Genomic DNA, 16,193 nt, shown 5'->3' on the forward strand with positions numbered 1-16,193 from the left:
TCATGGAGGTAGTTTTATAATCCAGCTGTTCTGAAGAACTATTTTAGTGGCTGATTGCAGTTATCAGTTATTTTTCAAGTGCCTTTTGTTGATAATCCTTCCTAGTTATAAAGAAATTACTTTTGCATTTTTTTTTTTATTGTAAACATTCTGTTGCAATGTTTCCAATTTTTTCTCATCTCAAACCACACAAATCCTTAACCAGCTTAACCACTATATGCCCACAAACCAAAATTATGCAGAAGACTAAAGGAGTGCAAAATTTTACCCAGTCAGGTAATATTGGCATGCAACATAGACTTCAAGCTGTGCTTCACCACATCTATCTATGTATGTCTATGTATCTTTAATAAGGACACAAACATCCTCCTCCCCAGCCCTCTCCACGGCAATCTTATCCACTGATTCTGCCAACACAAGTTTCCAACACTCATCAGCAAAATTTTTGAAATGGTTTTACTATTGCAAAATATTTCACAGGCAATTCTGGATTCCTTTGATATCTGGTGTTATGTTTGAACCTCAGGACATATCTTTGCTCTACTTCCAGTCTTTCCTCCTTCACTGTAAAATCTGAAAAATTAATCTTTTCCTTTCCATATTACATCTACAAATCTTTATAAAGGAGGTGGGCCTTTAAAAAGGTCAACTATATCAAGATGATGTTATCATATGGATGCTTTCTTTGGCACAAAAACTGTTTTAAGTGTTTCCTCCCATTCTTTGCAGCCCTTATGCAGTTTGCCATGCTTTTAGCTGTGCCCCTGCAATGGTTTGGTGTCACTGCTGTGAAACAGCTCCCAGAACACACAGAATCAACACAAACCTTTTAAAAAGTAGCGGGATTAACCTTCTTCTGTGATCTGTCTTTGCTTGGTGGCCTCCAGACCCTACCCACTTTAGGGCCCTTGTGCACACCCTACCTGCTACCTCTCACAGCCTCTCCCTCCCATGGAATGGCCTGGTCATCTCTCCTTTTCCCAAATCAGAAATGGTGCCTACACTAAGGAAAGAGCAGAATTTGAGGGGCTTGTATTTTCAGCTGTAGAAAGACCCAACAACCTTAAAAATCCTCTTGGAAGCTCCACCTGAAATGGCAGGGGTTCCTGAATCCTGTACACTCTGGTCTGAGGAGACAGCTGGAACAAGGAAAGATGAGGCTTTGATGGGCTCAAAGCACCTCTGTGCAATCTGAATCCTTCTAAGTGCTGACATCTTACATTTTGTTTCAGACGGCCTTTATTTGCATTCCCTGAATTGCCTTTCTGGTTAATAAATCACATAACAATTCTGTGTAACCAGAACAGTAGTTAATCTGCTGATACTGTTGTGGTGTTCAGACAAATAAGAGTAACGACCAAACAAAGCTGAAAGCACAGGTTGGGAATGTTTTGCTTGCTAAGATATGAAAACGTCTGCAGGGTTTGTTTGGTGGAGTACTCCAGTATTAACTTACATCTCAGGGCTAGCTAAAGTCAATGGGAAAACACAAGTTCTGTAGGTTGCCCAGAACAAGCAATTTGGTTGTGTGTAGCAATAAGTAGCTCTAAACCACTGTGGGGTTTTTTTAAAAAATGCTATGTTTTCCACTTTAAGATTTTTTGCATTATCTATTTATTGTCAGAAATCTTTTCCAGCTTCCTTCCCAAGTAAATAAGGAAATCCTGCTTTGAAGAAGCCAGGGAAGTGTTTGTTATGAGTTTTATTCCCAGACACTCAAGTACTTGTTTTGCAAATCGATGTCAGCTTGAGTTTAACTTGAAAATTTGAGTGAGGAAAAGCAAAAACCTTAGCCCCAAGAGTAAATATACTGTAGCTCGATGAAGCACACTGCAGTTTGCTTTTAGTTAAATATTGTAACAGTTATAAATATTTTTTTCAGTTAAATATTACACAACTTTCGAGTAGGAATGATGAAACTAAAACACATTGACCCGAGAGACTGCTTCACTTTCTATTCTTCCTTGGACCCTTTCTGTTTACCGAGTTTCAGTGTTGTACAGGCCCAAGGAAACATCTTGCACCTGGCAAAATTTGCCCTCTATAATCAATACCAGATCTATTCAGACTCTGTTCTTGTGGCAATCTGCCCACAGAGCTGTCTTAATACTCTCTTTGGCAGCAGGTATGGGGAATTTCTGCTGCCTGCTCTATAATGACCCATTTTGCAGGACATAAGGCAAATAAATGCCTTTGCAGTTAGTTGTCACTGAAAATACAAACTGGCCACCAAAGACCCAGATACACAAAATTGACAATATGCAATATACAATATACACTATATAACGTTTGCATGACATTCATGCAATACCTTCTATAACATAAAGCACGTGTATTTTTGATTACCACCGTGATATGACTCACATATTCGCCAAGGTTTCCTTTCAGCTTTGCTTCAACTAACTGATAACCCAGCAATCTGCATAAGTAATTCAAGTTCTTCCAGTCCTGCATGGACTTTACTCTCACATGTTTCTTGCTTACTAACCTCTGGACAGTGTGGCTAACCCTGACTAACCTGGCTACTCCCTGAGCTCTCTCAGACCCCCCCCTGAATTCCCAGCTGTTAATCTGAAAAGAAACACATTCAAGATGGTGCAGGTACCACCAAACTGAAGGATTTAAGAGTGTTTCCTGAGTGACAGTCGTTACACCCCACTCCCAGAAAGTCCTCTCATGTCCCTCACTCAGGGCTAAATAGCTACAATATCTGTGGCCATATTCTCTTCTTGTTATTCCCTGTTTTTTATACTAATCACACAGCATGAAAGACCAAGCAGATGAGTCTTTCTAGCTACTGCCATGAAGTCTTTCAATAAGCATAAAAGAAACAGCAGAAAAACCTTTGTCTCTTAAAATAATTAGTATGTAGACTGAAATATGCAGCACTTCATCAATCATACAAGAGCCATATTAACAGGCAAATTGTTAAGCACTTTTTTAGTAAAAATGAGAGATCCAAAGTTAGATCTGGAGCGCTATTGCTACAGCATTATTGGACATGAGTGTGGCATGCACAGGCATATATATTCCCAGCTCTATTTATCAAATCCACTGCTTGAATTTCGGGCATTAGGTCTGAATAAATTATTTCATAGGTGTGTCTTGGGCCAGGCAGACCGTTGCTGTTGTTTATGTAACACCATAGGCCAAAAGGGTATTGCACTGACAAATAGATCCTCATCCTGATCCCATGACAGCATAAATCACAACAAACTCATGGATACGAGATGGTTGCAACTGACAGCAAAACATAACGTCAGAATCTGGCCCATGGACCACAAAGGAATGAACAATCCCTAGCAGCCAAAATGTGATCTGTCCAGCACATGTGCAGGGATGAGGACCACAGTGCAAAGTTAACTCTGTGCTGGGTGGAGGCTTCTTGTGCCTCGGGAGGCTTGGCAGGATGAGGCTGTTCATGACCCACCTCCTGAAGCAGAGAATGGCAGTGTCCCACAGATTTACTGGGAGGCTGCAGAGGTGGGCAGGGACTTCCCTTTCCCTTCAGGAAGGGGAGAGGACACAGCAATCGCTTACTGTGCTCTCCCAGTCAATTAATCAGCTGGAGTAGCAAAGCCCAAACCAACAGCATTCAAGTGTCTTCTAGTGGGAGTCTGGTACCTAAGACAGGTGTTAGATTGTGAAGGAACATTTAAGTGATCATAGCATCTTTGGTGACAAAAAGCTCAGTCAGAGCCATGCTCCAAGAGGGTGGAAAACTACACCTGGAAAGCACAGCCACAGGGCTGCTCTCCTCTCTGGAACAGCTACATGCCCTCTGCACAATTACACCTCTGCAATTACATGCCATGATACCTGTGATGAAAAACATGACCTTTGCTACTCAGCAGAGAAATCTATCTTGAGAACTGCTGCTTACCAGAAAGTCAATTCTGCTTTCTCTTACATGGAAAACAAGCCCAGCCCTGCAGTGCCAGTGCTGGCAGGGAGTGATGGCAGTGGTAACAAAAGCCATGTGAGTCACCAGGAGAAGGACATACAAAAACACGTGTCAACCCCTGTCCTCCTCTGAAATCATCTTCATCTCCCACATCACTGCAATAGGTAAGGAATTAGAACTAAAAACCTTAACAAGACACTCTTCCCTTCATTCTTACACATTTTCAGAGCCATTACAGATTCCTAACTAGTCACACTGCTGGGGGACAAGTGTGGCGGGTCCCCTGCCAGGCGTTTCCTTGTCATGCCAAGTGACACATCCTAAATCCACAGGACAGATTAAGGTTTATCTCCAATTAAATGGTTCACTGAGTAAGCTATAATAGGATGAAGGAGCCAGTAAGAATGAGAGGTTTTTGTGGGGAGCTGCCTTGGTCTAGCACTACACAAACATCCAGGACTTGGTTCTGTTTAAACACGCACTAACACCATTCCTTCCCACTGGTGTCATAATCCCAGCTTTACTGCAGTAAAATTTCATCACAGCACTAATTTTAAACTCTTGAAACTTTAGAACATATTATTTTCAGTATAAGTTTACACTTGCTAGAGACAAAAATTGATTGTGGAAAAGTGAGCATTGACAGTAACAAAGATTTTCAAGTGCATTCAATGGGGGAAATGTTTGGATATTTACTCTCAGAGTCTGTGTCAGTGTGAAAACCCATAAATATTTTATAATTGTGCAATAAAATTTTCAGATCTTAAAACTTCAGAAAGATAGTAAAGCAATACTTTTTGAAGAGATGAATTTAAGTGTGTTTTGTTCTTTATAACATTGTTCTTTTCAAATCACACTTCATTAATTTTGCCTTACAATACTGGCATTAACACACCAAGTATTAAATCAGAGACATGAGAAACATCTGTGGAGGATTTAAAATGATGGGCTGGGGGAACACAGACCATGTCTGGTAGGGAGCTCCAAGCAGAGTATATGGCTCTTGAAAAAACCATTCAAGAATTGGTACGTTTACCCACAAAATAGTTCTGTTACAAATTGTAGGGTGGGGACAAATTCACGAAGAGGTTGGAAAAACACAGAATAAAGACCAACCCCTAACTGTGAGCAACAAGAGTGCTCAGTAGTGCCCTAACTCCCTTTCACTTTTGTTTCTATTCTCCTTCAAATGAGGTAGGACTTCCCTAAACATCTAGAAAGAATATCTGCACAAACTTGCTTCAGCAGCAGGAGTCTTCAGTCAAGTTAGTTTGCCGCCTTTTAATTAACTCTTTGCATGGCTCCCTCAGATGAAATTTCTTTCTTAGAAATTTATGAACCATGATAAACAAAGTAAGAGGCAGGGTGTTGGTTTTTGCTTGGGGTTTTTTTTTTTTGCTTTTTGGGTTTTTTTGGTAAGATTCTGTTTGTGCATGTGCTAAAAATCTGTAAGAGACTCCTGTTCTGGAGCTGATGCAGAGACCTACTTTGCATTAAGTAAGAGTGAACAGAGCCCTGCTCAGAAAGGGGCCGTGATACTGTGAAGCAGAAGGAACCCAAAATGTCACGCTGACTTTGCTGAGAAGTCATAGGAGGGGATCATGAGCTCACTTTTGAGAAAACGTTAATCTTCTCCGTCTGACATAAGCATTGGAATCACACAGATCTGAACTGTTTTGGCACACAGATCGACTGCCTCAAAGAGCCAGAAAAATAAACTGCCTGCTGCCACGTTGAACAGGGATTCAGGGATTATTTTGCTACACTATGATGGAAGAAAAAACTATTAATTTTCCTGTAAATGGTTGACTAGAATGCAGTTACGCCTTCTAAAGATGATCTCAATAGTCAGGAGAGATGAAGAGATCTTGATTTTAATTTTTCCCTGTAATTATACTGACAACTCCCACCTGCATCCTGGCAGTCGGGTTTGGATGTTGAGCAGGAGTCAAGATTTCATCCTGTCCTGCAGCAACATCATGAAAGTGAACTAACTCAAATCTCTGCACTTGGATCCCAGTTTTCCATGGCTGCACTGTCAGCAGACCATACTGGTGCTACCTGTGCTGATTTAAAAGCATCAGCAGATAATTATGGAGTTGCTTATAATCCAGTCTGTGTGAGGTGAAGGTGTCAAAACCTCATTGAAAGTCAGAGGACACACTCTAAAGCATGGACCTGCCTTTGCAAAACTGCTATCTGGGTATAACAGTTTGGAGAAAAGCTTGCAAGAAGAAGTCTTAGAGGTTTGAAAAACCAACCAAACCCCAAAGTGCCTTCAGATAAAGAAAGTCCAAAATGTACCTGGCATCCATGTTCTGTGACATCAGGCATGTCATGACTGGGGAGCAGAAGCGATGGGCTGGAGCTCGTGGCACAGGTACAGGTTATTGGCTCACCATTACAGGTTATCAGCTCCCAGGCACCTTTCTGTGATGTACCAGCTCCACAGGAGAAGTTGCAAAGGACAGGACATGGATAAGGACAGCACACAAAGGACAAGGAGCAAGTCCAGAAGATGCTCAAAGGACCGGAGCACCTCTTCTATGGAGAAAGGCTGAGAGAAGTGGGGTTGTTCAGCTGGAGAAGGTTCTGAAGGAGACCTGAATGTAGCCTTTCAGAACTTGAGGGCGGTTTATAACAAATATGGGGACAGACTTTTTAGCAGGCCCTGTTGCCATAGGGCAAGGGATAATGATTTTAAACTGAAGCAGTCGATTAAGGTTAGATATAAGAAAGTTATTTACAATGAGGAGAAGTTTTTTACAATTAGGGTGATGAGGCCCTGGCACAGGTTGCCCAGCGAAGCTGTGGCTGCCCCATCTCTGGAAGTGTTCAAGGCCAGGTTGGATGGGGCTTGGAGCAACCTGGGGTAGCAGAAGGGGTCCCTGCCCATGGCACGGAGGGTTGGAACGAGATGACCTTTAAAGTCCCTTCCAACCCAAACCAATCTGTGATTCGATGATCCCATAACACAGCTTGGAGTGGGGAAACTCTGGGCCTCTCTGTGCTCTTAACCAAGAGCCTTAATGTCTCAAAAAAAATCCGGTTTCCATCATTCCCTGGTGGTGAGCGCTCAGAAATGCTCTGCAGCGCGACGGCTCTGCAATGACCCTCCCACATCTTAGCAATGACCCCGCACTTCGGGGCGACAGAGAAGCGCCCGCACCCGCCCGTCCCGGCGGGGCGGAGGGAAGCCGGGGATGGGAGGGAGGGTCCCGCCCGCCCCGCTCCGCCCCGTCCATCCCCCGGCGGGGCGGGATGAGCACCGGGCACTGCCGGGGGCTGCACTCCATCCCGGGACAGCGGCGTGAGCCTCGAGCCCCCAGCCCGGCCCGGCCCCGCTCCCCCGTCCCGAGCGAGCCCCGCGATGCTGGCGCCGGGCGGGCCCAGCCCCGCGCAGACCTGCGGGGCCGTGGTGGTGGCCGCCGTGCTCCTGCAGTCCGTCTGCGTGGCCGTCACCTTCCTCTACTTCACCAGCGAGCTCAAACAGGTCGGTGCGGGGGGACGGCGGCGGGGGGGACCCCGCGCTCCGCCTTCTGTCCCCGCAGGACGGACCGACCCCCGGGGGGCCGCGGGCTCGCGTGGGCGGTGGGCGATGCGAGCGGCATCCGCGGCCGGGGGCTGAGCCCCCCGTGGCCTGAGCCCCCCCTGGGCCGGGGCTGAGCCCCCCCTGGGCCGGGGTTTATCCCCCACCCCGCTCCCCGCAGATAAAGAGCTCCGCTCCCCGCGCCCGTTCCTTTGTCTGGACTCGCCGTGGGTGTGCGCGGGGAAGGGAGTTCAAAGCAACAACGGCTGCAAAGTTTTCTTGCCTTAAAAAAAAAAAAAGCAAATCAACAAACAACAAAGTTATGCATTTTTTCAGCGAAGAGGCAAATGTGTTTTTCATTAGCGCGCAAATTCGCCGTCTCATCGTTTTGCGCTGCCCGCCGGCGCTGCAGGAGCGCCAGGAGCGCTGGGAGGGCTGGACAGTCGGACGGGCACCGGGGGAAAGGACTGAGGAAAGCTGAGGTGCCTTTTAGACGTATCCTGTAGGACAATACATAGTTCTAAGGAGTGACTAATGCCAAAGGAACTGCACCAGACAGCAAACACCACTGAATTCCCCAGAATAACTTGTAAAATAGTAATTGTATAGTCTAGATGTTTTGGTCTTCTTGCAGCCACCCCTCAGGCCTCCTAGCGGCTGCTTAACTCTTTCCTCTCCCTGCTGCTTAGCTCTTTCTCCTTCTGGCTGCTTAACTCTTCTTGCAAAAGACCACTTACACTCATTTAACAAGAAAGTTACATTTAGTTGATAGTCCCAGGAGCCTTTATATGTGTGGCCCTTCTTTCCATGGACCCACTAGTACTCGGGATTTCCATTAGTGTCTTACCCAAAATTTACTGCCCTGCTGTAAGTTGTATCAGTATGTTGCTCTTCCTGGCACAAAGGTAAAACTAACTGCAGGTAAGCAGTTCTGTACATATGCAACTTCAGAAAGTATTGCAGAAATGTAAGTTACTGTGCATTCAATAATGCATAATTACATGATTATTAATAATGTATGGTATGCATGCATTTGTTCCACATCAAATTTAATACACAGAGTCTTCTGAGATGTCAGAGTTCTCTGTGAGGCAAAGGGTTTGCAGTATTGTACATATGAGTCAGTGTTCATACTTTGGAAATGTATAAAACAGATTTCACTGCTGTGACTGTCCCATGTTTGGTCAAATGGGGGAGTCACAGAAATGTGTTGACTTTATGAAATCAGGCTACATGATGCTGCTAATGAAGAAAAATATATAAAAGTATCCTCATTCCTTCATGCATACAGTTCAGAGTCCTTTGCTCACAAGCTTGCTAATCTAAGTAATTAGTAACCACACTTATCTTTCCTTTCCTTTTATTCAGACATGTACACCTGAGACACAACCACATCTTGTGGTACTTGCCCAAAATACAACTCAGTGCTTCTGAAGAATAACAAGCCTGCATTTGGGGTGCAGGGCTAAATCTGTCCACACTAAAGTTCTGCTGGACTAAAAGCTAAGGTTGCTGCCTCTGGAGGGGGTACCTTAAGCACACATTCCTGCATGTGCCATTTGGTGCACAATAAACAAGGAAAAAGCTTATCTGTAAGCACAGTCTGCTACCCCACATCCACGTGGTGCTCGTGGAATAAATCTCAAAAGATAAGCTGTGATTTCGGTCTGCCCATTTTTCTTCCCTTTGTTGTTCACAATACCTGCATTGCTACACCTTCACAAAATTACTGTGGCAGCACAGACTGCAGAAATTTCTAGCTTTGCAAAAAGCATGCTGAATAACTAGGAGGGTTTTTCCTCTACAGCTGTAGTGGCCTGAGTAGGTCTAGGAGTATGACCATTTGTTTAACAGTTTTGCTTTAGGAGGAAGTGCTGAGACAATAAAGTTCACTATGCTTCAGGATATAGGGCTGCAAGGACAATATCCTCAGGCTTCCTTCTATTTCGAAAACAGTCTACCAACCACTCCTAGCATAGGAGAGGCTTTACAGGATTCCTGCAGGACTTGAGTTCTCACAGGCTTCAGTACTACAGTTAAACCTCATTTGAGTAAGTCTTACAACAGAAATAATAATGTGCTGCTGCAAGGTTGCATTCCACGAGGATTTCAAACTGCATGCAAGATACTGTTCCACTGCCAGGATAGTGAAGTTGTTTTGGGGAAAAGTGAGCAGGTAAGGAGGAGGCAGAAGCACAGGACTGTTTGCTTCCAGATGGAAGGGCAAAGCCGAGAGCTGGGCTGTAACAGATCTGCCAAGAGAATAAACAGAAACTTCACAACTGCTTACGTTTTGCTTTTTTTAAGTACTCATCAAACTACTATGTTATAGAAGCTTGTATAGTTAAATCTGTCAGAGCCCTTAGTTTTAAGTGCAGCTTTACCTTAACGAGCACATAAAATTAATGGTTTTCAGATCTTGAAACCTGATTTAAGAACGTCCATACTCCTTGGCAAAGACACAGAAACCTTCACAAACACTCATAGTGGTGGCCCCTTTTCCTTCTGCTGCCTACAAAATACAAGTACAGGCTAAAGCTCAGTGGAGTCTGCTGCTGCAAACTGAAAGTGGGACTTTAAGGAGGTGAATTCTCCTCTTCCTCCTCCTGGAGTGGGAAAAATCTCTTCCTAAATGCCTTGTTTTCTAACAGCCAGGAAAAGCGTGGAGTATGAAGGAGGAGGTGACTCAGATCTGTTTCTTTCAATACCCCGTCTCAAGGACAACTGAAACTTGTAGAATAAATGTATCTGTTTAGCAAACCAAACCAGGCTTCTTTAACACAACAAAAGTGAAATTTAAATGCATCTAGCAGACCAGAATTCCAGCTGAATGCTCTGCATGTTTGTTGCTGTTTCTCCCAAAGTCCCCGTAGTGCTTTGCTGGCTCAAGAAGCCTGACCAGTCCTTAGCTGATGCAGCAGGAGCCCAGTTCCAGGGAAACAGGGGCTGGATGCTGGAGCCAGCGCAGGTTCTGTGCTCCCACATTAACCAACAGCGCCAGCTGGAGTCCTGTGTGTCGCATCCGCAGGGAGCTTGGGAAGAGCTTTCCACTAGGGTATCAGCTCTCCCAGTCAGATCCCCTTGGAGCCAAGCAGAGTTTTGCCAATCTGTTAAAAACTCATTTCTCTTTATCAGAAAATAAACGTGTTTTCTCTATGACTAGACAATATAGACATGGGTCCATGTCATGAGTGTCCAGCATTATAATTATATTTGGACTCAAATGTCATTTCAGTTGTCTGGACTTTGTCCTGGACTATTAGGACAAGTGCAGTTATGGAGAGACCCCAGACTGGATATGGGGAGGATTTGATATGGATATATAATAGCAAAGGTCTGGATTATAAATGGCATTGGCTGAAAAGACAGCATTGAAAATACCTTTAAGGTCTGGTATTTGATTTCATCCTCAATAATTTGCGGGAAAAAAAATCCCTTGTGCAAAAAAAAATGTTTTTAATACAGAACTAGAGCAACTAAAGAGTTCACAATGTTAGGGATTTGGGTATTGAATTTTCACAAAGCCTGTTTAATTGAGTACTGGATATCAAGTTTATGCCCATGGAGATACCTAATATACAAAAATATGCTTATGTTATGCCATCATAGTTAAATATGTCAAATCAGGATGAATTACTCATGTTGTTTATATAGTTCTACTTGCACCATACTAGGAAATGCTTTAAAGAAAGGGAAGTGTCTTCCTAAGCATAGTGAATATAGTGACATACCACAGCTGAACATCTGCAGACACATCATGGGTGAAAAATCCTGGCTTTCCCTTCTGCTGCAGCTCCAGGACACGTACTCCAAGAGCGGCATCGCTTGTCTCACCGGGGAGGAAATCGGAAATTCCATCCAAAACTTGGATGAAATTGAAGGCGAAGACAGAGAAGCTGATCCCTGCTGGCAAGTGAAGTGGCACCTGGGAAAGTTAATTAAAAAGGTATTTGGGAACACTGTGCTTGATGATATTACAGTTGAAAGAATCCTAATAGCAGAATACAGGAGGCTCTCAGATTGTTTTATTGCAAAGCAATAGTCAGACCACAGCTTCAGCTGCAAAGCACTTGCACTGAAGACAAAAAAACCCCATAACAGTGGTTTCACTACATTCAGTAAATAATAAAGCAAAGACAGTCAGCTTTTACTAAGCAGATTTCAGCGATAGATGGGCTTGTCTGAAATACATTAGGGTGGAAGTGTTTGACTTGAGTTTGCTTTCAACCTGACCATACAGATCATGATTCTAGCAGAGCTGTCACTGCCCTTTTGGAAACACAGGGAGATTGGGATGAGAAAATGAGATTAAATGTAACACAGGGGGAGGTACAGAGGTGCCTGAGGAATGGTCTAGTCATGAGTTGTGTAATGTAGTGGGAAAGAGCAAGTGAGCACAACAGCATCAGGCACAGCACCTTCCCAGCACAGCATTCAGAGAGCATCTCCTGCATGACTTGCACACAATATGTAGAATTTTTGGCTACAGAGAAGAAAATCATTCTGGCTGTAAAAATCAGAAAGGCTAAAATCTTCTGGAATGGTTTTCAAAATCCCATCTCCAGCACATAAAGCTCATCCATAAAATTTCACTTCTGGCTGAAACTTACCTGGCAAATCTTGCAGCCCAAAACTGATCTGTTTGTGTTCAGAGTTCTTGGCTCCTTTGGTGGAAGTTCTGCCAGTGAAGTCCCTAAACTTCTTCATAGAGAAAATGTTTTATTTGGTGGACATTTACACATCTAATATACCTACTAGCTCCCTGATTGCTTAAAAAAAAAAGGTAGCCTGGGTGCCAGAGATAATAAATTACTGCAATTATAATTATGATAATAGTAATAATAATAGGATAGTTAGATAAACAAAATCAGGCAGGGCAGAACCCATCAGTAAGTGGCAATACAGGGCCTGTGTTAGTCACCCAGGTAAATAATCTCCAACCATCACCACATTTGCTGCAGCTCCACCACCATTTGTAACCAAGCTGGTTTGTTTCAGCAGTCAGCAAACAGTTATAAAGGAGGGGAATGCACAAAGTAAGATGTGCTGCCTAACAGCTTAGATAGATGGGCAGAGCTTTAAAAATGAATTTAATTTCTCACAGCTAAGACCCCACAAAAGTGCACACTGCAAGTGTTCTCCAAATGGAAGTTGGTGCTCGTACAGTATTTCTTGTTTGAGAGGTCAAATTTTCCAATAGACTTATGCCTGAGCTCTCTTGTAAATGTTTTCCCATTTATTTCATTACATAAAAGATGTAAATGTAGAAATGCTTTATTACAAGAAATTAATAGGCTTTGCTTAGTTTGCTTGTTGATCAAATCGAGAATACACTTTATTCATGAGCTTATAAGAAGAGTGTCTTTATCCTGCACCTGTCACCTTCAGCTGATAAACTAATTTCTTTTTTGTGTGTGTTTTGGCAGATTATGTCGAAAAGCTACGAGGAAAACATATCTGCAATCAACGGTATAATAATTTTATTATCTGTGACAAAAAGAAGCTGCTAGTGGTACCTGATGTGTAGCAACTCAAATTATTTTTAAGTGCAGAAACTGACTAAAATCTTGTACTGGCATCAAGTCATTAAAAAATGATTACTTATGTCTAGAAGGTAAATTTTCAGGAGCCAAAAATATGGTCAAGTGGTTAGAGCAAGGTAACCAAGGTGGATACAAAGGACTCAGCCTCTAGGCCTCAGTCCCATGGAGTTGTGGGGACATTTAAATAGTCTTCCCAGTATCCCAGCTCCTGGAACAAGCAGCACAGAGCTGCTGGATGCAGAGATCAGTTAAGGGATAGCTCTGCTGAAGCTCATACAGCTCTAAAGATGCTGGGCAAAAGCATTAAAACATACAAGTGGAAGTTCAGAGTGAAAGGTAGGAATAATTAACCCTAAAATACAGTACTATGGGTTGTCCCTTGATAACTTGAAGATGGGAGAAGGAGAAAAAGAAGAACAAAGAGGCATATAAAGACATTTCAAGGAGAGCAAGAGCAAAAGAGGAATTTGAGCCTTATTAGCCAATATATAGCATTCACTGTGATTTAGTTAGTTAAAAAAATGGCATACCTGTTCCTTAAAATCAAGTCATGTGGGACAGATGTGCTTCTAATGTTCTTGCTTTTGATGTGGGGTTTCTTTTCTTGCCTTCCCTCAGCTGAAAGAACTCTGGCACTGTCACACACCGACAGGCAGCAGCCACGTGGTCCCATCCACGGGGCCGCAGCTCATCTGACGGGCAGCAACAACAGGAGGAGTTCCCTGTTCACACGCTGTAAGGAAAAACCTCTAAAACACCTTAAAGAACACAGAAATTACTCTCCCATTGCTAGCCTCATGCTTACATACACTTTTTAATACTTGTATTGAGTTAAGTGTAGGAAACAAATCATAAAAAGGTCATCTTGTCCCAGACATTGTTTTTTTCTGCTGATTCTCAATCAACAGGGAGAGAGCCCGTTTCCTCTGGGTGCCTCCCTAATTTTTCTTTTGGAACCTTCATTAGGGGAAAAAAATTAAATGTCCTTCTTGCTAATATTAAGTTTTTCTCTTTCATTCCACTTCCTTCTGTTAGTTGGAGTCCCAGCTGCTATGGTGACAGACCTATTAGAAATGCAACACAGACAGGAGAGATGACATTCAGGCCATGTTAATGAAGGATTTGGTAGGGTTTCTGCAGCTTCAGAGGGTATCAGACACTAATGGCTATTTCAACTTTGTCACTAAGTAATAACATTTTTTTCTCTTATTTGGGGGCACAAAAATTAAAAAAAAAAAAAGGCAGTTCATGTTAATTCTTACATAAATCTCAGAGCTCACTTATGGACCGTCAGTTTGTTGTGAGAATGGATGTAATGAACCACTGCGAAGAGCAGATTTCCTTACTCTGTTATAATCCTCAACCAGCACACACCTGGCTTCACTATCTAGTTTTTAAGTTAACATTTCTCTCTTTTTCCTTTTTCCCCAAGTAGATTTCTTGCCCAGAAAAGGGTTCGGTCATAAAATAAACTGGGAATCGTCGAGGAAGACCCACTCTTTCCTTTACAATGTGGAGCTGAGAAATGGCGAGTTAGTGATACCCCAGACGGGCCTTTATTACATCTACTCACAAATTTACTTTCGCTTCCGTGAAAACGAGAACGAGGATTCAGATTCGCTGGGACAAATCAGGAACCCCAAACAGCTTGTCCAATACATTTACAGACTGACCAATTACCCTGAGCCCATTTTGCTCATGAAAAGTGCAAGAACAAGCTGCTGGTCTAAAAAGGCGGAGTATGGACTTTATTCCACCTACCAAGGTGGCGTGTTTCAGCTGAAAAGAGAGGACAGGATTTTTGTCTCTGTCAGTAACAGCGACTTAGTTGACATGGAGAAAGAAGCAAGTTTTTTTGGAGCCTTCATGATCGGCTAAAAGATGAAAATCATGCTTCCAAAGGACCCAATTTTCCTATTCAGGACCAGCTTAAAATTCCTGTAAAATAGGGGATAATAAGCAAAAACTGTATCAATACCAGCAGCAGCAGACTCCCCTTTTTCAGCTCACTCATCGCAAGGTCCGAGCGTGCCGAGTTCTTCCCCCACCAGCCGGGAAGAGCAGCAGCAGCTGGCTGTGGGTGGCACTGATTTGTGCAGGCACAGGCACCACTGCCCCACCAGGCTGGGGATGTGAGAGGGCTTCACACCCCACAGATGATACCTTTGGCCACAACCCCAGGCAGGTAAGCGCCCACCACCAGCAGAGATGCTCCAGCTGGTGGATGTTCTGGATCCGCTTGCTCAAGGCTGAGACTGGATATCAAATTTTACTTGTGGTCTCCATTGGGACCCTGTCTTGAATATCTCAGCTCCTGTAAGGAGCCTTTGTATGTACTGCTTCCCAAGTGCCCGTGGAATTTCTCTGCAAGTTTTTGTTTGAATACAAGTTTTACAGAAGTTAAAAGGCGCATCAGAAAATCAAGCTGCACATCTTCATCTCATCTTACAAAACACTTGAGCTCCTAATTAATTTTAAGCACATGAACAGCCTGACTACGGGTATCCACATGCTTGAAATTAAGTATTTGCTTAAGTGGTTTTTTTAGGATCGTGTCTTGAGTAAACACATTAGTCTTGTCTTATTTGCGATATTGTACATAAAAACAGCTGCTGAAATGGCACAGAAGAGCTTTTGAAATCAATCTGTGTTTTGATCAATGTATTATAACAGTGCCTATTTACTTAATTACTGTGCTGCAAACATTTCACCAGGCTTCCAGTAAGTTCAGTAAGATAGTTGCTGTTACACTTGTTAACAGCAAGTACTCGATCCAGAAAAAAAAGTGGGTTTTTTGTAAATACTGAATTCTGTGAGAAATTTGCCACAAATTAAGGATGACGTGGTTCTTCCATGTTTATTTGTACTGGCCTTGTTTGGTAGGATGTAATGCAGAATAACACACCCCAATGACTAACATTTTTAGGAAAACAGGCACAACTATCCATACTTAAACAAATGCTGCTTTTTTTAGGTAATGCTGTTATGCTTTGATTTGAATTTTTTTTTTTTTAGGAATGGGTAAAATTTTTTCATAGTTTTGTTAAATAATTTTTTTTAAAAATGGCCACTATGTTTTTTAACTCTTCAAGAAGAACTATTTTATATTAAGAAGATTTGAAAGTTCAAGTTCTAGGGGCTGGATTCACAGCATAACTAGTGTAATCAGCGTATCTGCAGCATTGTCAGTGGAGCGACAGCGATTTGCACCATGAAC

At 43.0% G+C, this 16,193-nt stretch overlaps 1 protein-coding gene across 2 annotated transcripts; it reads left to right on the plus strand.

The window, feature by feature from the left end:
- The first annotated feature begins 7,252 nt into the window (after positions 1 to 7,252).
- On the plus strand, positions 7,253 to 14,858 carry TNFSF10 (TNF superfamily member 10). 2 transcript variants are annotated; one of them, XM_027685575.1, is made up of 5 exons: positions 7,253 to 7,397; positions 11,227 to 11,379; positions 12,860 to 12,902; positions 13,595 to 13,711; positions 14,409 to 14,858. In XM_027685575.1, exons 1-5 carry the CDS (start codon positions 7,275 to 7,277, stop codon positions 14,852 to 14,854), a joined length of 882 nt encoding a protein of 293 aa, XP_027541376.1. In that variant the 5' UTR covers positions 7,253 to 7,274; the 3' UTR covers positions 14,855 to 14,858. The 2 variants fall into 2 exon arrangements, with proteins under 2 accessions (XP_027541376.1, XP_027541377.1); XM_027685576.1 differs by having other exon boundaries at positions 7,254 to 7,397; positions 14,412 to 14,858.
- The last annotated feature ends 1,335 nt before the right edge of the window (positions 14,859 to 16,193 follow it).

The sequence above is a fragment of the Neopelma chrysocephalum genome, unplaced genomic scaffold, assembly GCF_003984885.1.
Source record: "Neopelma chrysocephalum unplaced genomic scaffold, ASM398488v2 Primary Assembly neopelma1_69, whole genome shotgun sequence".
NCBI lineage: Eukaryota > Metazoa > Chordata > Aves > Passeriformes > Pipridae > Neopelma > Neopelma chrysocephalum.